Raw genomic sequence first — 22,693 nt, forward strand, 5'->3', positions numbered from 1 at the left:
CAAGAAGCAATTGACTGCAACGAATGCTTTTCACAAACGAAGTAGAAAATGTTTAGACGTCAATGGCGGTATTTTCAAACATTTATTAACACAACACTATGATAACCAAAATGTTGATTTATGAAATTTCTTATAAAATTTATGAATTTTTCGAATTTTATGTTTTAATTTAATTTACGGCTTGTAAACTTGTAAACAAATGAAAATTGGATAATAACATTTGAGTCTTTTTACATTTATTTCTCATGTGCAATACGCTCCTGAAGTTTGGCACAATCTTCCCGATTCATCCAGTATTATGTACCCCAAACCTAGAATCAGAAGTGTTCCAGTGATTCAGTGTCCTTGAAATGCTGTTTCTTCTTAGGAACGTTTTTGTAAAGATTTTAGTAAGTGCTCAGACTTCCAAATAACTTCACAAATATTCCAGAAGTCGTTAATTTTTTTTTACGTTACATATTATTATTGCATCTACACACACCCATCTGTACAGTGTCAGAATAGTTCCAATACGTTGCACTTAAGTATTTATATAATGGTGGCCTTTCTGACCAAGGATATTGTCATAATCCAGAAAGATCCATTAATACCCAAGTGTGACTGTTTCAAAATAGAAGTGAAGGTCTGGAAGGAAAAGATTGCACGGGAAAACGTCTTAACTTTAAGAACTAACTTGGAAACTTGTTCTAAAAAATTCTTGTTGGAAATAATAAAGTCACCGTTTAAGGCATAGGACTAGAAACCTTTGAAGAACAAAAATGGAGATTTGGAAACAAGAAGTAACAACTGAAAAATTTCTTAAATCTTTATAAATTATTTTTACACGTTTTGTATAAGAAAGTTATCATTGAAATGGTGGATGTAGAAATTTTTGCAGAGGCGAAGTGAGGTCTTGAAAGGGAGAAATCACACTTGAAATATTGTTTCGTTTGGTAAACTTTCCCTGAACTAACCTGACATAAGGGCGTAATGTAGAACGCTTTTGGGGGGAATTTATTCAAAAAATTGTCTCAATTTTGTCAACTCTCACTTGAATTAACCTGATTTAAGGACGTGGTGTGAAAAGCTCTTGGGGGAATTTACTCAAAAAATGGTTCCAGTTTTGTAAACTTTTACCTGAACTAACCTGACCTAAGGAAATGGTGTAGAAAGCTTTTGGAAGAATTTACTGAAGAAAGTTACTAAAAAAACTAAAAGAGAACATAAATGTAGACTTGGAAGAAATTAATCAAAATTGTAACATGTAAAATGCTACATGCTGCTAATTTCTACCTGAACTAACTTGAATCAACGGGAACTACCTTCTTGCTGGATGTTGGGCAAGGAAGGAATTATTGAAAAGATAAAAGCAGAGGCTTTTGAAGAACATAAGCTAAAACCTCAAAGAGGGGAGAAATTGCTCTTGAACGATTGTTGATCTTGAAATCTTTAAAACTTGCTTAGAAATTTTGATGATGTTGACTTAGTTTAAATGCTTCATGATAATATTAATTGCCCTATACATATTTAAAAGTAAAAAAATATATAATAAAGTCCACTTCTTTACGGTTTTTCCCTTGGCAAAGTGAAACAAACCAACACTAATTTCCTCGATAATGTGGTGTGGACCATTACATTGTTTTCTCAAACATTTGCCTGCCTAAGTAATACCTGAAAGTAAGAACGTCTAGGAAAGTGGTTTCCGGTTTATGTATGCATGACACCTAGTAAATTTACTTTAACTTCGGTATTACAAATATGGAGCTGGTGTAGGCAAGGGGTAATTTACTGTTATTAGGGCTTATGTGGATTTAGCCACTATAAACAGGGCTGTTGTAAGTATAGGGTACGTGTGTAATATGTTGACCCAGCTCCGGTGCCGCTAGTAGAAGAACATTATTTTCTATGTGTAGGCCTTAGCATGCTAATTTACACTACTTTTGTATAGTTCCCTGGCATGCAGTTTTTCGAACACATTCTCCTTGCAAATTAGCCGAAGAATAGAGCTGAAAATTGTGTCTGAAGTTTAATGATTACTCACACAAGAACGGACGCATTTTTAACTCCTCCAAATTAAAAATTTCTTCTGGCAATTTCGTCCCGTTTCCCTCAGCCGCACCCCTGAAATGAAGACGTAGACTGGAACAGATTTTTCACTTTTTGTTTGCGTTTCAAAGGCATCAGGCTAATTCGTGCTTATTATTATTTCCAGAGCAGAATTAAATTCCTTTGCAGTATACTCCATTTTTAGCGCTTTTTAATGTGCAACGGCCACTTTTATTGAATTAGGGTACTTGTTTTCCGAATGAAAATATTTAAATTTTCTTTAGAAAATAAGGCGCTTTTAAGGGAATGGAAGTGAATTTTTAAACAATCTTAAGGGACGTTGAAACGTTTTGTTACTTGAAATGGATAATTTTTAAATTTGGGTTTAATGTAAAACTCTTCTGACACTGAAAGTCGGAGCATGGTCATTTTTCTAAGAAAAACATCATCAAAAGGAAGAAGTCAAAAAAAAACTTCATATGTGGAAAACAAAAATGTTAATAATGTTGAAATTGCTGAAATTCCTGGGGAACATGCTGTTGAGGAAACTGAAGAGAAACCAGAGAGTATCAAAGAGAGAAAAAAGAGCTTTTTCAGGAGAGAGAGAAAGAGAGAGAAAGTATTTAATAAAAGAACAGCCAAAACAAATACCAAGAAACTGTTACCATTGATATTCCTATCACATGGGGGAATGTTCTTTGCTTACCACCTACTTAGTTTCGATACCTACGAATCTTCGAGGGTCCATATCTCGGGACCTCAAGGAGAAATTATGCAAATCCTGAAGTTTTTGCTACATGTTTTAGACAGAAAAGGGCTGTTTTGAGGCCAGCAACTCGACCAGCTTCCAATAATTGTAACTGAAAGAGTACATAAATCGCGTCAAATACCACAATTTGCATAGCATTCGAAAGTTTGAAGTTTTTACTAAAAATTCCCTCATTTTCAGTATGATATGAAGAGTCACGGGCCGTACTAAGATAGAAACATAAATATCACAGAACGGAAACTTACTGTAGAATGCAATAAAGTTTTAAAAATTGTAGTTTTCGAACTACATAAATGATATAAATACCTCACATCTCAATAGAAAGCCTGAAGTTCTTATTACAAATCAGCTGCTTTTTAGATGATCCGAAGGGTGACAGGGCCGTACCAGGGTCTAAAAAATATTAATAAGAAGGAAAGTTTTATAAATTGTGGCTCAAGTGGCAAAAACTTTCTTCTACGAATTGAGCAAACTTCGAAGTGGCCTGAAGGAGAGCAGGCTAAAATTAGACCCAAGACTTCAATTAGGTTCGAAAAATTGTAGCTTACAGTCTACATAAATCACATCACTGTCACCTGCACCATCTGAATGTCCAAGGTTTTCCTACAAATTCGCTATAAAGATTTAAGGACATGAATTGAGGAATCCAGGTTCAATCTGAAATCCAATCCAATCAAGGTGAGCCAAAAACAAATCCCCGAACACTGGGAATTCTTTATTTTTTAAATTTTGTGCGCTCATATCTCAGCTCCATATATCTCAATAATGGCTCTACATCTCTTTTGGTTTGTGATATGTATTATGTAGATTATAAAGTTAAAGTATAAGCCATTTTCATATCGAAAGAATCCGCAAAGTTATCTAAGCAAACCATTTAAGCATCCCCGAATGGCGCCCTCAAAAATCACCTCTAGATAAACAGGTTAATGTTCCTCATTTCCTAAAAAGAGCTCGTTGATAGGACAAAGGTGAGAATTCATCCGCTTAAACTCACAAAAATTTTTATCTCTCGAATGCCACTCTATTTTTGCACGAGTGTATGTTAACCTGTAAAATGAAACTGCCAGGGCGTTTCAGACTCGATTGAGCGCGAAAATTGGGCTACCTTGCTCGCCTCCAAATTGCCTTATAAGCCGTTAGAGGCTCAATCGCTGTACTATTGTATTAGAAAAGTATTATTTATGTAGTCATACTTACTTGGGTTTGTGTGCGACAGCCGTTATTTTGTTAAGTTCCAAGATATCCATCCATGTGACCTGGAAATCTGCAACAAAAATCCAGTGTTTCGATAAATCCTCGGTAAAATTACATGTCAGGTATAGCTAGCAAGTGGCTTTTTGTACCTGGGCGTGCCAAATTAGTCCGAAGGTATTTCGCTTAATGTGGAACAGACGGCTTTGCGATGCCGTAATGTTCAGGCAAAAATAAATGGGTGAAACATAATAATAAAGTGAGCAAGCAACAAAAATATTTGGGTAACCGGATTGCTAATTATAAACACATCTAGGAATATTTTTTCGCCTACTAATACTTAAGCTCTCAAAGCGGCTTCAACTATCGAAATCAAAAAGAAAATATTACAACTTTGTCGGGTTTGAAGTCGAAAATCAATATTATTTTTATATTTCGATGTTCGAGTATAACTTTTATTGAGTTTTCCGGTTAATCGACTGTGAATAGTTAAACTCATTTTATCATCCTTATGTTTATATGAGAATAATTGCAGTTATGGGTTAAATTGTGAAATTCATTAAAATTTTGCTCATACTACTTAGGATACGGGATAACCCAAGCTTCGGATGGATTTGGAGCATAAAACTTATGAAATCACACAGGTAAAGCACATGCAATAACAAGGTGGAGATGGATACGAGGATTTAGAAACGGGTTGAACTGAAATGGGGCCAGTTAGATCGTCCATTTTCAAGCTACAACTGTCATCTCTTTTTATGTCTTTTTTCCTCCCTTTATTCTTCTGAACCTTCATGAGGCCGTCTTTTCAGTTTTGGCTATTTTTCCTAGGTATGTCTTTTACACGTTCCTCTTTAAGACATCTTTAAATCGAGTTTTTCCCGTAGGCCAACTAATATATTATTGAATATTATGAATCTACCAATCTCGAGGAATACTTTCTCGATAGCTAACTCTAGTATATTGAGAAGTTTGAGCTTTCGTGACGACTGGTTTTCAAGACTTTAGAAAACTTTTTTCGGCTTAATTTAGGACGCGAAAACTCTGCTCATCGTATAAAAAATCCGGTGTATCATGTTACGACCCGATTTTGCTACTGAATAAGGTGTATTTGCATAGTCAAATTCCTTTACCCATCTCTCTTAATTTTTCGACCAATAATGTAATTGACCTTTTCGATGCTTTTTAAAGGGAGTTTTTGACACTTTCCTCTTTGAATCTTGCAAACTCGATGTTTTTTATGGGCTGTTCTATACAGAGTATTTTAAATTCGACCCTCACTATTGGGATCTCGCAAACTAGAGAAGATACAAGGAAATTTAAATGAGGGTAAAATTGCGTAGTTTAGTGTTTGACCAAATATCATTTTCAAAATTTGAATTTTTCAAGTACTTCCGAAGATATCCGAAAGAAACTAAAAATTAGAGATTTCACTTTTCGTTGGCAACGAAAATGTGCTTGTGGTTTTGGGCTTCCTTGTCAAATAATGCCAAAAAAAATAAAGATGAAATCCCTAATTTTCAGTTTTTTTTCGAATATTTTCAGAAGTACTCGAAAAATTGAAATTTTAAAAAAGGCATTTGGTCAAGCACTAAATTATGCAATTTGCCCCTATTTAGACTTCTTTACATCTTTTCTAATATCAACGATCCCAACGCTGAGGATCGAATTTGAAATGCCCCGTAAACAGGGTCTTCCTAAATTTCATGTATATGTCGGATGACTCGAAGGCGAATTGCTTCCAGAAGCCATGAGTCGTAAATCAAATACAAGAAAAAGTCACTTAATACCACTAACTTATTATTAAGAACGAATGTCACTAAGGTTACACTAATTTACATTTACACGAATCTTTACTAACTACCGTATAGGGTGACAAATGTCTTGTGCCAATGATCTCTTTCACGAAAGGTAGACCGTATGTTAATCAATGGATGAGAGACGTGACAATCCGGGGCCAGACCTCTCAATCTCAACTCTCGATAATTACTGTCCTCTCTTCCTGAACTTTCATTTTTCTTTTCTTTTTGTCCGCTGGCCCCGTTTTGCCCCCCTTGCATGTTAAACACAAGTGTGTCCCTTATTCCCGGGGTTCCTGGAAGTCATACCATAAAGAATGATAATGGATGTTTTTGGTTGACAGAGTAGCGAGAAAACCAGAACCCCGATCGATTACATAGGGTCCTACCAATACAAAGAGTCTGTCTGCCTGTCTACTTAGGGGTATTCGCTAAATTTATGATAGCGCCGACATATATATGAAAGAGGGTAATTCTTTAGCTTACTTCATAACTAAAAGTTCATATAAACGTGGGTCCGCAAACGCTTTTTTACCTATCTACAGGTTGTACAAATTTCAGAAATATTTTAGTTTTTGCCTCATAATTCTTGCAATTTTTGAGATATTGAACTAAAATTTGGAATAGAGGTTACGTTGTAAGACTCACATCATTGGACATATCAAATGGTTTTAATAATTTACAGGGCGATATTTTTTCAGGAATCATGCCCCTTTTTTTCTCCCTGAGCTTTTTCGCGGTGCGCCGCTGGTAGATTCTAAAACACAAATTGACTTTTTTATTTTATTTAGAAACTTTTTGGTTTCTTGCAGTTTTTTAGTATCTGTGTCGGTTGGCGAAAAAAAATAAGAAACGATTTTCTGTGATTCGCCAGATGAAATGAAAATTTTTAAAATGAGTGGCAAGAGTGTAGTAAGCTTTGGCTTTATTTGGAAAACTTGTGCCTGCATATCTTTACGAATTAAAGGCGTTATGTTGTAAACTTTAAGATATAAAAGTGTTTTAACTTCTCCTTATAATCTCATAATACTAAATTTTACGAATTCTGAAATGGCTAGTATACATTTTATCTATGGCTTTGCGAATGGAAATGCAAGAGAGTATAGTAGAAACCGGAAATTTTAATAAAATTACCAATGATGCAGGCAGACCTCGTACCGTTAGAACACCACAAATCGAAGAAGCTATTCTAACTGAAATAGAGGAACATCCAGACACTAAGGCCAGAAAAATTGATGAACAAATAATTATTAATCATCAAGTTGTTTGGCGTATCTTTCGTGTTCTTTGCTATACCCTTACGTTGTTCAAAGCATCCAGTCCTTTCTTCTTCGAAATTTCCCTTTAAGGGTTAATTTCTGATAGTGGTACCTTAGCAGTAAGTTTAGTATTAGCAGTAAACTCCAATTTTAATTTAAGATTCTCTTTACTGACGAAGCCAATTTTTCAAGGAATTCGATTACCAATTTTCATAACAACCACATATGGGCGGAAGAAAATCAACGTGAAATTGTAGTAATGCATTTTCAAGAGCAGTTCTCATTAAATGTATGGAGTGGAATAATTGAGGATCGTCTGAATGATCCTTTCTTTCTGCCTGGTCGCCTTAGTGGTAACGCATACCGGCATTTTTTGCAGCAAAAATTGCTTTTATTACTCGAAGAAATGCCTCTTTTGTTAAGAAATCAAATGTGGTATATGCATAATGAAGCTCCAGCATATTTTTCTATTTTGGTACGGGAGTATTTGAATGAAGTGCATGAGAATAAGTGGATAGGAGGGGAGGTGGATAGTCCCCTGACTTATTAAAATATCCTAGTTTTTTTTCTATAGGGCGTTTAAAATTTTTAGTGTACTGAACACTAGTAAACACCGTTGATGAGTTACGAAATTGAATGTTAAATGCATTTGAAACTATAAGAAACTCCCCGGGAGTATTAGTAAAAGTACGGGCATTAATGAGAAGAAGGGCGGACGCATGTATAAGGGTTGGAGGAAGTCACTTTCAGCAGTTGCTGTAACAGAGTTTCCTTGTTAAGGTTATTATTATTATTTAGCATTATCTCGGGTTTAACTTTTAACAAATAGTTTCAAATAAATTTAAAAAATGTTTAAAAATAGAGGATTACGTATAAAAAATAATTGCTTACCCATAATTTCATCTGGCGAATTACAAAAAAAAATGTTCTTATTTTTTTTCCAATAACCAACGAGGGTGCGAAAAAACTACAAGAGACCAAAAAGTTTCTAAACAAAATTAAGAAAAGTTATTTTATACTTATTTTAGAATCTACCAACGGCGCACTCCAAAAAGTTCGGAAAGAGAAAAGGTGGCATAATTCTGAACTGAAAAAATATTACTCTGTAGATTATCAAAACCATTTGGCATGTTCAATAATGTAAGTCCTAAAACGTAAACTATATTCCAAATTTGAGCTCAGAAACTGCAGAAGCTATAAGGAAAAATTGAAACATTTCTGAAATTCGAATCACCTGTAGATAGGTAACAAAGCGTTTGCAGACCTATGTTTATATGAACTTTTACTTATGAAATAAGCTAAAGAATTATTTTTGTCCGAATGTACACGATATTTAGGAACACCTTGGATGTGCAATTCAGGCCTTATGAGGGACAAGGTTGGGTGACGGGTCAGGGCGGCAGTCCAGGGAAGGCGGCGGTTTTTCCGGGGGGAGGATAAAAAATTTTACCTTGGGTGTCAGACTTGCTAAGGCCGGCCCTGTATACATGATCGAGTATCATGAACCTATCAATCATCAAGAACTATTTCTTAACACACCTCTCCGTGGCTAATTTTATCGGTGAACCCGAAACTCAAGTTCTGATGAGACCATGTTTTCCAAATTGTGGAAAACTATTTTAGCTTGGTTTGGGATGCTAGCGCTCCACTTTTTCTTATGGAACATCCTATATATTATGTCGTGTTTGGAATCTTTTCATCATTAAAGTTAATTTCGATTTAATACATCCCTAAACCCGTTTCCTTTAGTTTTCGGGTAATGATGAGATTAAAAAGATCACGTGTTCAATGGTGTTTTAAAAGGAGTTTTAACGTTATCTTCCTTAAGTATTGGAAATTCGTGTTTTTATCTCTCACTACTATAACTTCCAACGTTTTTACGTCTTTCCGAGCGCATTTGTCCATTACTTCATCTTTACCCTGCATAAAATGAGACCACATACCAAACCCACACAAATTCCTGCGACACAAGCACTAAACTTTTTATTTTCAAAGCACACGCCTCTTTTCCCACGGTCATAATTGTTTTATGCAGGACCCGGACTTGAAGTTTTCAAATAAATGAGAGAGATGGAAAGAACTACTGCACTTAATACGTTTCATCCCGATAAACACCATCAAAGTTAGAAGAAAAGCGCGGAAATGCGGCATTTAAATGAGCTTTTCAGAAACAGACGTTTGTCAAATGGCCTCTGCGCCATTTTTTTAGTTTTGTGGTAGTTTCGCAGAATCGAAATGAGATTGCTCGGTTATTACGGTTGTCCAAGGCAGTCACAATGCGCTTTTTATTTCCGGATGCCAGCTTCTGAGCGATCCAAATGGAACTGTCAATGATTCACTGAATCAAAGGGGCTAGCGGATTTTCCAACAAGGATGGAAAAAGGAGGAATAATGACATCAAGATCACAAATTTTCCATGATAGGTGTATTTTTCATGTGTCCGGTCAAGCGACTTCAAAACAAAGTGGATAATGCCTTTTCCATTGCTCCCAAGCTGTGGTTTTCAGCGTTCATCTACTGTCAGTTCTAAAATTTCAAAAAAATCTGCTTCATTTGTATTTTTTCACTTCTAACCTCAGAATTAAGTTATCCTCCTTTTGAGCTTGAATTACCCGAGAAACTTCAATTTTGGCTCTTCTTGAATCAAATGCTTATGGTTAGGCCTCTGCTTCACATGTAGATTCATTTACAGTAGACTGTAAGAAGGGCATCCCGCTTTTGCTTCATTTCAATAATTTTTCTTCTAATGTCAGGATTTAAGTATTTCTTTTCTGAGCTCGAATAATTCAAGAAACTTCAATTTTGACTCTTCTTCAAGGTATTTCCTGGTCAGTAACACTTCATGTACTTTGTGATTCACTCAGAAGCATCTTTAGTATATACTTAATATTTAAATTCCGGTTCATTACGTTTATTCACTTTAATCATACTTATTCTTAAGATCTGGATCTACAACTGCTTTATGAAGTGTACTTCTTCTATATGGATATACGTTGAATTCTCCAAATCCAGAAATAGCTATTTGAAGAGTCCTTTTCCAGTTTGCCTGGACAACTTTGGACTTCTAAAGTAAGTTTGATCTTCCAGATCTTCAGCAGCTTCTCCTCCGAGCGTTTTGGATCCGTCACAATTGCGACCTTTTCGCCGTTAATTTCTTCAGCTATTTTTGGATAGCTCTGCTTTGTTTCATTGAATATTCACAAATTCAAATTTCCTATTCAATCTTCTTGTGTACGTTTGAGATTCATGTCTTGGGAAAAATTTGTTTCGCGCTGCAGAACGTGATGGAATTAAGCTTTAACTATCACTGCTCCTTTGCATAAAATCGGTGGCAAAATTAGCGCATTTTCCACCGGAAGAGAAAAAAAAACGAAGAACAATAACCAGGATCTCATCAATCTCTCTCCCGTAATAAAACCATAACGTTTTATATCTGAAATGGTGTAATATTTCACAGTTAATAACGGCATTACAACAGGAGCAGAGTGCGTGAGACTTATTAGCTTAATGCCTGTTGGTAATAAGTTTTATGGATTTTGTTTTTGGCCTTTAGCGATGATAATCGTGAAGATAGCACCACAAAAGATGAAAAATTGCGCCCTTATTATGGTCCATTAATGAAGTTTTCGAGGCTCAAAAGCCTGGAACTTGAATAGGGAGCTCGCCCTTTGTTTTCAACATAAATAAAGACAGATCTATTGGTTTTGTGTGTTTCTGGCCTCAATAAGGATCGCTGCTGGTGTTCATTAATTATATTAGCAATTGCTAATGCGTGCTTCCAATCTATCCAGAACATCTTTCATTTTTACCCTCGGGATTATGCAGATGACACCGAGATCCAAAGTCGGACCCTCATCCCGTGCTTTATCGACACCAGGGGATATTGATTATGCAATCATTATTTAAGTTCATTAATAATTCATTCGTTTGGTGTGATAACTTTTTCACCATTATTAAGACCTTTTATGCTAATGCCTATCCTAATGGAACTTTGGAAGTGAATTGATATTCATAGCGACAAGTAATGAGTGTTCTGTTCTGATGTTTTATCATATTTTTTGTTGCTTGGCTTAATGGTTCTTTATAGGCTTGTTCAACTAGCCATCATTTGTGTGGAATTCACGCCACTGAGATGCGACAGGAAGATATGGACAATGAATGATATGTAAACAGTGGGAGAGAGATATTTCCTTGTGAACAGGTATAACAGCTTCTTCGCTCAAATGATGAATTTACACTGGCACGTTCCTTCAGCCTATAAGTTAAGGAGTTTTCTGAATCGGAGATCGGATGAAGATGAACGAATATGAGCACTTCTGCAAAGGTGACTAGAGTGCTTGTTGCCAAGCAGCTGGTTCATAGCACCTTCTTTCAAAGTTCTATAACGAGAAGCTGCAGAAGAGCCCAAAGACCGTCATAGTTAAAAATGAAGAGAATCGCTATTATTCTAATATAAAAAGCGAGTATGTTTTGCAATCTTTCCCTGGGTTATCCACAATATGCATGTGACTCTTGAATATCTGGATTTCCCCACTTAAAGAGTCGAAACATACTATGTATACATAGGCAAAAAATTGAACCAATATTATAAAAAAAGGATAACATCTATGAAGTCTTAATCAAATTTCGGGATCTCTGGAGTATTTAACTTAAATATATACTGGGTGTTCCAAACAAATTATGCCAAACTTTTGAAGGTTATAAGAGACGTTGCGATGAACAATTTTTGCATAGAAATCCTTAGTCAAAAATAAATAATTTTAGTTTCAGCGTCATTTTTGTTAAAAAGACTTCAATATTCAACTTGAATGAATAGAGTGAAAACAAACAAAAACAACGCTTTTTTGTCTCCTAATACGAATTTATTAGATGCATTCTTAAATTTGATGTTATTAAAAATTTATTTTTATCGTAATCAAAACAAATTATATGCTTCTCAATTGTTTGGTTTAATTTACGTTAAGGACCTATCAAGTGGTCAGTGCGAAGTCCCGATTTAAGCCTGTTGGATTTTTTCTCTGGAGTTACATCAACTCGTTGGTGTATAAAAATTTTCTGACCAACCAAGAGGAATTATTGGAAAGAGTGATAACAGCCTTTTTTTTCGTGCAACATGATCCGCACATCTTACGACGAGTGTGTGATTCAATTATTCAAAGAACAAATTTATGTAGGCAGGTTGGAAGTCGTTATTTTGAACCTTTATTATAATTTTTTTACGTTATTTTTAATAAAAATGAATTCAATATCGAGTTCTTTTAGTGTCAATGAGTTAACATTACGTTCTTGAACAAAAATGACTTTGGAGCCAAAGCGCGTTATTTTTTACTATGGGATTCTATGCAAAAATTGTTCAACGTAATGTCCCCTATAACCTCTTTAAGTTTGACAGAACCTTTTTGGAACATCCTGTATTATTTAATTAAACATCTATGAAGTTTTACGCCAAGTCCGGGGTTTCTGCAGTAGATGATTTAAATATTAATTTCATAAATTAAACATTTGACACCCATCTCTGAGATTCATAGGTGAAAATCGTTGTCATCTTAACTAAATTGGACTAAATTAACTAAATGGGAAATGTACCGAAATATGTGTGTACTCATGTAGCAATTTCCAAGATCTCTAAAGATCTTTTTTTGCGATTAACGGTTTTTTGGAAGGTCTCGAATTATGTGATGAACATTACTGTTTAACGAGAAATTTTCAAGCAATTTCCAAGTCTTCTGAAATTCTTCGAGAGTTTCCAGGTAACTTCTAAATCTTGGGTTCACCCTTTAATCAAGTTGCTAATGAGGGAAGAGAAGGCTTTTATCATATTATATCTATAGGGTGTATCAGAAATAAGTAGATTAATTTTAACTGGTGGTAGAACTTTTTAAAGGCAACAACTTTCCTTAATCCTTTTTTTCGATCAAGATAAAATTTAAAATAATTTTGAACAAAATTCATTTTCCGGCACTGACCTATTCAACTGAGCGATAAAAACATAGCAAAACCAACTGCAAAAAAGCCGACAGATGGTTGTACATGCACCGAATTGTTAACGTCTGTAAATTTTTTTGTTTATTGATAATTTATTTTTTAGTCGTAATACAATATTTACCTATCTAATTTCCCGATGATGTTGAATTACATGCACAAAAGAGTGTTAGCTTGGAGTTTTGATAACGCGAAAGCTTTTATAAGTAGACCCAGCAAGCTACAGGAGTGTTTTCACTGAAGGCACCATATGCCAAAACTATGCAAAAAAACTATACATTTTTAACACCTTCAAATTACTTCACTTGTCGAAACGCCAAACGTAAACAATACCCGACCACGATACAAAACAAACTTAATTTGTCGAGCAAGGGATGCGTAACAGCAATTCAATCTCTGACCCCTTTTTTGGAAAATAGTTTTAATTTAACAAGAACCATTTTAACAACAACAACGATTGACTCATCATGAATTTTAAGAAGGGAAACGTAAAAATAAAAAAATTGTTTTCGAGAAAAATGGCATATGAAAAAATGTTGCTCTTAACGTGACTCCTCACTATTTTAAACTACTGTACTTATTTCTGACACACCCTGTATATATGTTTATGAAAAATTTTTGTCATATCTGCATATCTTTTTAAAGATCTCTTCATTCTATTTGTTCAAGACATTTAAAAATTCTTGCAGAAGAATGAAAGAAATCAGGCTTCAAGGGATGTAAGTTTTGCCTATATTTTGTGTTCAAAATTTTGAGAAATTTACTAGAAAAATCAACGATATTAATGATAATTAACATATATCTTTATTCTGACAGGAAAATACCATCTAAGGGCTCGCAAAGTATAACGTAGGCTTCTTTCTGATACACAGTTAGCTATGTGCCGGCTATTTATAATTTAAAGTTCTGGTTGAATAGACTTTGAGATGCTTGGATCTCAAACATATGTTTATTTTTACAGAAAAACAGTATGCATTCCTGAATATATATTGCAGTAGACGTTATAATCCCAATTTTCTCGAATATATCCAAAATATGTTTCTGATATCTTAGCCCCTACTGGAGCTTTTCTTTGATTATCGCCTTTAACTGTTGTTCGAGTTAGTTCAGGTTAGTTCAGGTTTCAGAGGTCCCAAAGAAGAATTCGAGCTCCAACAAATCTGATTGAAACCAAATAATATGTGATTCCAAAGAATTCTAAGAATTAAGCACCATTAGGGTCATTGACCCAGATACGGCAATCATAAAGCAAACTCTTACCGCTGGAAAGGGGAGGAGGCAGCGGTTTTGGCCCCAACAATCCCCTCAAAGCACTTCCACGCGCGGAAATCACTGGTCTTGAACACCGACTTCCAATTTCTAAGCATCGATTCATCCCCGATGCACTTAGAGTTTCTCAAACTCCGTCCAACTCCCCTTTGTTCGGAAATACATATGCAACTTCCGCGCTCCCGAAGTTTGTTTGGGAAGCTGTTATCTGTTATTGTTTATGTCGTTTAGAATTCGCTAGTTTGTCGAGTTTCCTCCAATGGATTTTTGAACTTTATTTGACGATTTGAGGGCTTGTTGGTCGGAAAGTTTGTTGGTTGCATGTTTTAAAGAGGATGAACTGATATGAATGCACACTAACAAAGAAAGTATTTATCAGACTTAATAGAGTAGATTGAGGGATACACAAAACGCACTTAAGCTGAAAGCTCCAAAGCTCGGTGACTTAATTAATAACACAAATTAATATCTCGAAATAAATTTCAGCTGGAAAACGAGGCTTCTCACAGCAGTATTTCTCCTTTGTGAGCAACCCCGATATAACTCAAAAGTTGGAGTATCAGAGGCTTCAAGAGGCGTTGTTTATTGTTTAGAGCAATTCTGACTCCCCTTTGCACTAAAGCTGTTATACGAGTGTTAAGCCTGACATTCGTCTTACTTTCCTAACGTTTTGTGTCGAAAAAGCCTTAATAATTTACACTTATGTAGGCAATGGCAGCCAAGTACACTCATTAGCTTAGTTGCACTATTAAAGTCACACAGTCTGTTCAAGGTGAATGAGACAATTAAGTTACATCTGGCAATAATGTTCATTGATTTCATTCATAACCGTTGTTTCGTTGTCCTTGTCGTGCTCAGGAGATTGGCAAATAGGTTGGCCATGTTGGTTTGACAAAAGAGCTACGCTGTGTTGCCATTTAGAAAAATTTTTACCGAAAATGTTAGAATTTCATCTACAAAGTTTTTTTGTCTATGTTTAATGATGATGGAGGTGTGTTAAAAATAGGTTTAAAAAATTATTTACCTGCGGATCTATTAGGGATTTTTGAACTAGAGAACATTCCTAAACCAAAAATACTCCACATCTTCTGTAATATATCAAAATATTCTCACATTGAATTAGAAAATTCGAAAATCCCTCTAATAATTTAAATTTATGCTGCTGTCATGGCAACCAAGAGAGGAATTAATTAGCTTTGCTGTCTTATTAAATTTATTCCTTTAACTTTGAGAACCTCCTAGTAAGTCGGATGTGCCAACATAGCTATCATTTTTTGCTTGTCGCACTCATATGCTTGTTAAATAGCGCTGCTATGTTGGTGCGGCAAAAGAGCAGCGCTGTGTTGCCATGTAGAAGAATTTTTCAAGCCAACATAAGAATGTTATCAAGAAAATTCCTAGTACATAATATTTGAGGTGTGTTAAGAATACATAGGAAGAAATTATTTGCATACGGACCTGTTGATAAGGGATTCTCTTTCTCCTGGAAGACGTCCATACTGCACTATCGACAAGCTTAACTGACGGATGGGGCAAACTCTGGAAAGAGCATGACTAGAATGCAAACTATCTACTTCAAAAGTCAAACTTAAAAATAAAAGCTGACATGAAATAACAGCTATTTATCAGCGTTTAATGAAGTAAAGAAAAGGAAATGCGCTAATCTGCAAGTCATATTGCCGGAGAAACATGTCATTTAATTTTCTGCTATAAACGTGAGGTATGACACAAAAATTAATAAATAATTTATGAAGCCTTTGGAATCATTTTTACCCTTCTGGTTGAAATAGATTATTTCCGTTTCAGAACAAAGCAGAATGTATTTATAAAAGTAATTAACATAATGTCCGTTATAGCACTTTTTTTATTGCCCTGACCAGTGGTGCAACAAAAGGGTCAGTTATTAAAACCACTTTCAAGCTCCCTTCGGTTATTGAATTTAAGGGTAAATTTTCGTGCCAAATTCCTCATTTTTTTTTATATTCGTAATAACTCAACCTTATATAGCCGTAAGATGACTAAAGTGCCTCACCACTGCATTAGGCACGTCATAGAGAGTTGCACTAGCAGCAAAAACTCACCTACATGAATATTCATGTTCTTAGGAAGGCATTTATAAAGAAGGGAGTTACCAGTAGCATTCTTACATATTTTTGCATATTCTTATTGGAAGCGGCACGAGTATAGTTTTTATAGAGCGTGTCCACGATGATTTATCGTCAGCGTGAACGTTGGTAATTGCATTTTGGCTTTGTACCAGAAGAATTTAATGACTGTTGCAAAACATCGGCGCTGATAAATAAGAAGGGCGGCCCAAAAGTCTAATGAACGGCAACCCTTTTAAGCGGCAATTCTCCCTTCAATTTCCTTGCAAATTGACTTGCGAGCTCAAACGGCCGAGCTGAAATTAATACCGTTTCGCTCTCGGTATCGCCTGGTAACAAAATAAAGTCCCGAAGTCGCCATACAATTTAATTATTCGTGTAAAAGCGATTTTCGTGACTATCATGGAGAAACTTGACGAAGGCGGCTCAGATTTGATTACGAAGCTCAAAATTACTCGGAGGAGATGATATTTTGTACCCTGAAATGAAAAATTGCCCAGAAAAAAAAATATTCGCGATAGAAGAGAAGTTTTCCTCTGCAAACTCTGTGCAAATGCTCATAATAACAATCACCATCAGGTTCTAATTTCCTCTGGACTCTGGATCATCAAAATAACTCTGATAATTCAGAGCTCTCAAAGGAAGCTCAAAAACGTTTAATTTCCTAGATGGGAAAATTTTCTAATTCAGTCCCCAATTTATGAACATGATTTTAGTTTCCTGTAACTAATGTGTCAAAATACTCTGATCTGAGAGCTCAATATTTTGACAATTGGCCGTGTCAGAGAACTTGACATATATAACACGATTCCATTTTGTTTTACGTAATATGTCAAAATATTCTTGTCTCCAAGCTCAAAAGTTTGATGGTTAATGGCTCCGGAGGGCTTGAGCCATAAATATTTCTACTGTAGAAAATTTCCAAGTTCCCGATTCAGTTAAAAAATTATTAGCATGTTTCCTGTAACGAATGTGTCAAAATATTGTGATCTACAACCCCAATATTATGACAATTAGTCGCTCCAGAAAGCTTGGCTTATAGATACCTCAAAAATAGAATTTTTTAAAAATTTCTGCATCAGTTGGCAATTTACCAATATGATTCCAATTTCCTGCAGGTAATTTGTCATAGTGCTCTGATATAGAGGCTCAAGGTTTTGACAATTAATCGCTTCAGAGAGGCGATTGATTGTCAAATAAATCAGAGTGCTGAAAGGATAAGGAACACATATTCGGGGTTCCCGGAGAGATAGGACTTGCAAATTTTCGAAATAACTGTTTGAAATATTTCTGAACGTTCTAACTCAATGGCTCTCTATTCTGGGCAAATATTCTTCTCAGACTTTTGGGATAAAAAGAAGTCTGGAATCTTGGTAATTCTGATCTGTCCAGAAGCTCTAGGAAAAGCTTCAATTTATGCCAATTTTACATGAAGCATCATAATCAGACTGTATTAATTCCAACAAGCTTTCTAAAATTATAATCATTTTAGGGCTGGAGCGTGCACACTCAAACTTTGATTGAGGGCCTCCAACGTTTGTTCCCGTTAGTGCCCATACATCTGCCTTCCATTTCATTAACCAAAGTTAATATAATTAAATTTCAAATTAATAATGCTTCTGAACTATCCTGAACTAACTTGACAAATCCCAAACGTTACACATCAGAGTAAACTGAAGGAGTTTTTGTAGCATTTTAGCCAATGCTGGCAAGCTGTCGTTATAAACAATACACGACTTGATTCAATAGGCTTTTACCGGACATTCATCATTCCAACCTATAAATGGACCATATGGTCACCAGAAATGCCTGGAATATGACTGCTACTGTAAATCACCATGCTCCAGAATTTTAGCTCGTTATTAGCTGAGACAAGTGATGATTTAATACCTCTATTTGCACTTTAACTATCTGTTAATTCCAGCTCTCGTGATGATATTGAGCTCTGACAAATTTGTGGTTGGTATTATATTTTCTAAATTGGAGTTTTCGGTTTTTAAACATGAAAAATTTGGCTGGAAAACTTTCTGACAATACAAGTTAAATTACTAGCATTACATTGTGTGGACTGCAAAGCTCCTGATTGATTTAATGGCAGTTTGCAATGAATATTTTGCCACTAGCACAACACGTTAAAGGCTAATGGAATTTTTAATACGCGCATTAAAAGTGCATTTTTCTAAATTGCATTCCGCCACTTTACGATACTCTAAAAATGAATATTTTCCTGCTGAAATATTGCCGCTGCACTTTAGTTTTGAATGATGTATTACTGAAATGAATGCAGCAACTTCGAATTCCAATAGACTTTCTGTCAGTGTAACCTGGCAGTTAAGACTTAACATGTGTGCAAACCCTAAGGATGAAGCGAACAGGAGTTATGCCTCCCGAAGGATTCGAGGTTAATTTGCTTGCCACTGATGAAGTCCCTCGGGATGGTAAAAACGTCGTTCTTCCTATGTGCCACGTTATATCGCTTACTTCGAAAATATATCGACTTATCGGCAAATTATGTCGCAAATATCCGGCTCGGGTGGCCCTTAGCGAGAAATTATTGTTTTTCTCTTTAGATTCTATTCCGGATAGGTCCTTGGCAAAAATTTATTAGGGCTGCGTACTTATATTTTCCAGAAATCACGTCTAAGTTATCTTGGATCCCGGAATTTATTGCCGCATCACACAAACGTAGGAAATGAATTTTCGAATTTAGTCGAGGTTAAAAACCCTGCAGGGTAATTACCCTCATCCTTGCGTGACCAGCACACATCTACTATCAAGGAAGTTGTATAGTGTAGCTGACGCAGTATGCAGATATCCCTATCTACTAAGAAACATCTGACCAGTCATTTTTCATTTACGGCCCGATAAGAGCCGCCTTAAGGCACGTTTTCTAAGCCATTTCGCTATTGTTGCCTAGATTTATGGGCTTATGAGATAACAAAAACTCTGCTAGAGCGGTTTTTTGGGCACCTGTTCGTAATTTATTGCGGGTCCCACATATGGCCACTCCAGTGGCAGGAAAAAATCACCCAGGAAAGGGCATATTGCGTAACAAATGCGTTAGTTTTAACATCCATGCAAATTCCAGTGCGTGCTAGAAATCTGACATGTTTATGTATTTAAATTTTAGCAAGGACGCAAAAAAACCTCTATCGATTTGAAACTGCATTCGAGTCAAGATTACTCACCTGTTTACTCCATTCAAACATGTCGATAATTTATACCCAAATAAAAATTCACGAAACGGTTCCTTTGGTCTCAAGCCTTAATCGACCAATAATTTACCTCCAGCTCTTTAAAAAGAAGCTTTTGAAGGTAATTTAATCGATACTGTGCATTGAAGTGAAATATCGACGCAATTAAAGTATGTGTATCCGTGAAATATCAAAGAGTTTTTGAAATTAATGGGAGAATTAAATTAGCTATTTATATCTTGGCAGTCAATGGAAGGATTCTACTTCGAGGACTAAGTTAATCTCAATTATTGATTGCACTCTACGATATTCGAAATGCTGGCGATTAATTGCAACTAACTTGAAGGACCAAGAGTTTAGTTTGTTGTAGGGATCCAGTCAAATGCTACTTTACTACGCCACTGTTTCTTCATTAAACAAGCTGCAAATTTCCCTATCTTCATCCAATATTTAAGCGATTATTCGTCGTTAAATGCAGGGATCCAGAAGGTATATTTGATCAATTACAGTTTTCTAAGTTTCCTCAAATTTAATAGCCAATGCCTAGCAATGTGTTTTGCGATCTTGTCAAATGTCTACGCCACTGTTTTTTTTATTAAACAAGATGAAAATTTCACTGTCTATACCCTATATGTTAGGTAATTATTCACTGTGAAATGCACTGGCATAGAAGGACTATTTGGTCGGCTACAATTTTTCAAAATTTTCCTTACATTCACCCACTGCGCACCAACGTTTTTTGTGATCTTATCAAATGCCATTTCGCTGCGCCACTGTTCCTTGATTGACCAAGCTGCAAATTTCGTTATTTATACCTTTTAGTCAGGCGATTATTCACGGTAAAATTCAGTGGCGTAGAAGAATTTGTTTGACATGTTACACTTTTTTAGAAATCTCCTTTCATTTAGCCAGTGCGTACAGACGTATTTTCTGACTCCATCAAATGCCAGTCCGCTAAGGCAGCGATCCTTGGTTAAAGAAGTCGAAAATTTCACTATCTTGACCCGATAGTTAGGTGATTGTTCAGTGTGAAATTCAGTGGCGTAGAAGGATTATTTTGCAAGTTACAATTTTAAAACATGTCCTCCATAGTAAACCGAATTTTGTCACTTCATCAGTTTCTTGGTCAAAGACGTGACAAATTTCGCCTATTATACCCAGTAGTTGGGCGATTATCAACTGTGAAACCAGTAGTGTAGAAGGTCTATCCGGGCAGTTAATTTGTTTTTAATTTCTCAGTGTTTCATGAATTTAATTAATTCGAATTAACCTGGAAGAGGATTTGCAGGATATTTCGAGGAACTCAAACGAGCTTTAAATTAAATTTTGACGAGTGGGGTAAGTTTGCATAAATCAAAAAACATGAAATGATCTTAGGGGAGATTTTCAGGGGGTTTGAGGGTATTAGGTACACTGCCCCTAAAGCCACATTTTTAGGTCTAAGCTAAGTTTGGATAGGATCAGCTGGGCCCTTGGATGAACTGGACAAACAAGAAATCGCTTGGAATGGGATTTTTAAAGAAGGAGAATTACAACTGAATATTGCTGAACTGCCATTTCTTCGGAAGTCTTGCGTTTTTGGCTCTCTAGAAGTTTCCCATAACGAACCGGATTTCCGAATAATTAATTCTTCAGGTGCCGATGATTTTTTAGTTTTTAAACGAGAATTAGTGCCGTAACGGACAGAAAGAGAAATATTTTTAGTCCTTTGAGGAACTTCCTAAAAGTCCTAAAAGACTCCTTCCGGGCCTGCCCTCTTTGGCCCTTCTATCGCCAAATGATCTCGCTTTGATACCGCAAAATACTGGATAGAGACTCCTCTTTTGGTTTTCGAGGAGGGTTTCCATGGAGATCCGTCACCGTTCGAAGTTTTTTTGCTTGAAAATCGAACTGAAATTGATAAATTTAGAATTACTCAGTGGGAAAGCCACACATGCATTATCCAAATTTTAATCAGCTATCGACATAATTTATTCCGCATTAACATAATATTAAACCAGAGATTGGTTTGCTATCCAAAGCGGATCAACCGGGTTTAAAATGTGGCCTGTTGCAGTAGTGGCGCGGCTCCAGTTATCCCGACCTCAAAAACGAGTTATGGCGCCAAAAATTTAATTTAGTTTTATAAATAGAGAAAATTCCATCAACATTGTGTTCCGGAATTAATTGTTGCACGTATCAGGAGGGATTATGGGATTAATCCCGCTCGGAACGCAGTTATTCGAAAATAAAACACGGAAGATTAACCCGGGGTTGTAATTGTCCGCTGCACGACTCTGGATCGTTTTCCCGGGAAAAAAATTCAACTGGAATATACAGAGAGTCATGTGACCTAGAAGTGGAACGGAACATGTAAAATACAAAATGAATTTAAATGGTGGTGCAAGTGGAACACGTAAACCTGTGGAATCGATTTTTGCATTAATAAAAAGGGCCTCATTTATATGCACATCATTGCGTGTAATAGCAAACCGAAAGGAAGCTCTACAAACATATGCAAAAGTCTAAACCGTAAAGATATCCTATCTTGTCTGACATTATTTACCCTTGTTTATTCACCCTACCTGTCTTCCGATAAGGCTTCTTAAGGAAAGGGTAAAGTTTAAAGTGGATCAGCATGCAAATCGCTGCCAGCTTGTCGTGTAAGCGATATTTTTAGGCTTCGACAGCATGGAAAAAAATAATAAAAGACTGGAAAACGCCATAAAATAGCTTAATGTCATAACGACCTAATTATGGCAAAGGAAAGTGCTAATAAGAAGAATAAAGAGGCGAATTTTTTAAAAGAGACGACACGCAACTGTATGTAAATAGATTGATATATGGTGCCATGCAAGCTAATACGGGGACATTTGCATAGTTATTAGTGAAACGGCAATCAAAAATTTACAATTTAGATTAGGAGACAAAGCGATTAATTACTAATGGTGCTGCAAATAATTAGGTGCCGCAGGATGCAGACACGGTGTCCCAAGGAACGGCTGCAGTGGCCTAGATTTTATTTTGGATCAAAGGGACATTGGTAGGCACCAATGAACCCCAAAAGGATAGTGCGTATCGTGCTTTAGTGCCGCTCTGGCTCCTCATAATGGTACCTGGA

The 22,693-nt window shown here is 35.9% G+C and overlaps 1 protein-coding gene across 6 annotated transcripts in view; it reads right to left on the bottom strand.

Moving 5' to 3' along the window:
• The window catches only part of LOC136416403 (heterogeneous nuclear ribonucleoprotein C), a 138,109-nt gene that overhangs the window by 99,680 nt on the left and 15,736 nt on the right, over nucleotides 1–22,693 (bottom strand). For 3 of the 6 annotated variants that reach the window (XM_066401553.1, XM_066401551.1, XM_066401552.1), the window contains exons 1-3: nucleotides 15,753–15,833; nucleotides 14,286–14,548; nucleotides 3,992–4,058 (exon numbers count right to left, since the gene is read on the bottom strand). In XM_066401553.1, the coding sequence (XP_066257650.1) occupies nucleotides 3,992–4,058; nucleotides 14,286–14,400 (182 nt within the window). In that variant the 5' untranslated portion in view covers nucleotides 14,401–14,548; nucleotides 15,753–15,833. Of the gene's footprint in view, nucleotides 1–3,991; nucleotides 4,059–14,285; nucleotides 14,549–15,752; nucleotides 15,834–22,693 lie in introns of those variants that run through there. The other 3 variants (XM_066401554.1, XM_066401556.1, XM_066401557.1) reach the window with 3 other exon arrangements.

This window comes from Euwallacea similis, chromosome 23 (genome assembly GCF_039881205.1).
Source record: "Euwallacea similis isolate ESF13 chromosome 23, ESF131.1, whole genome shotgun sequence".
NCBI lineage: Eukaryota > Metazoa > Arthropoda > Insecta > Coleoptera > Curculionidae > Euwallacea > Euwallacea similis.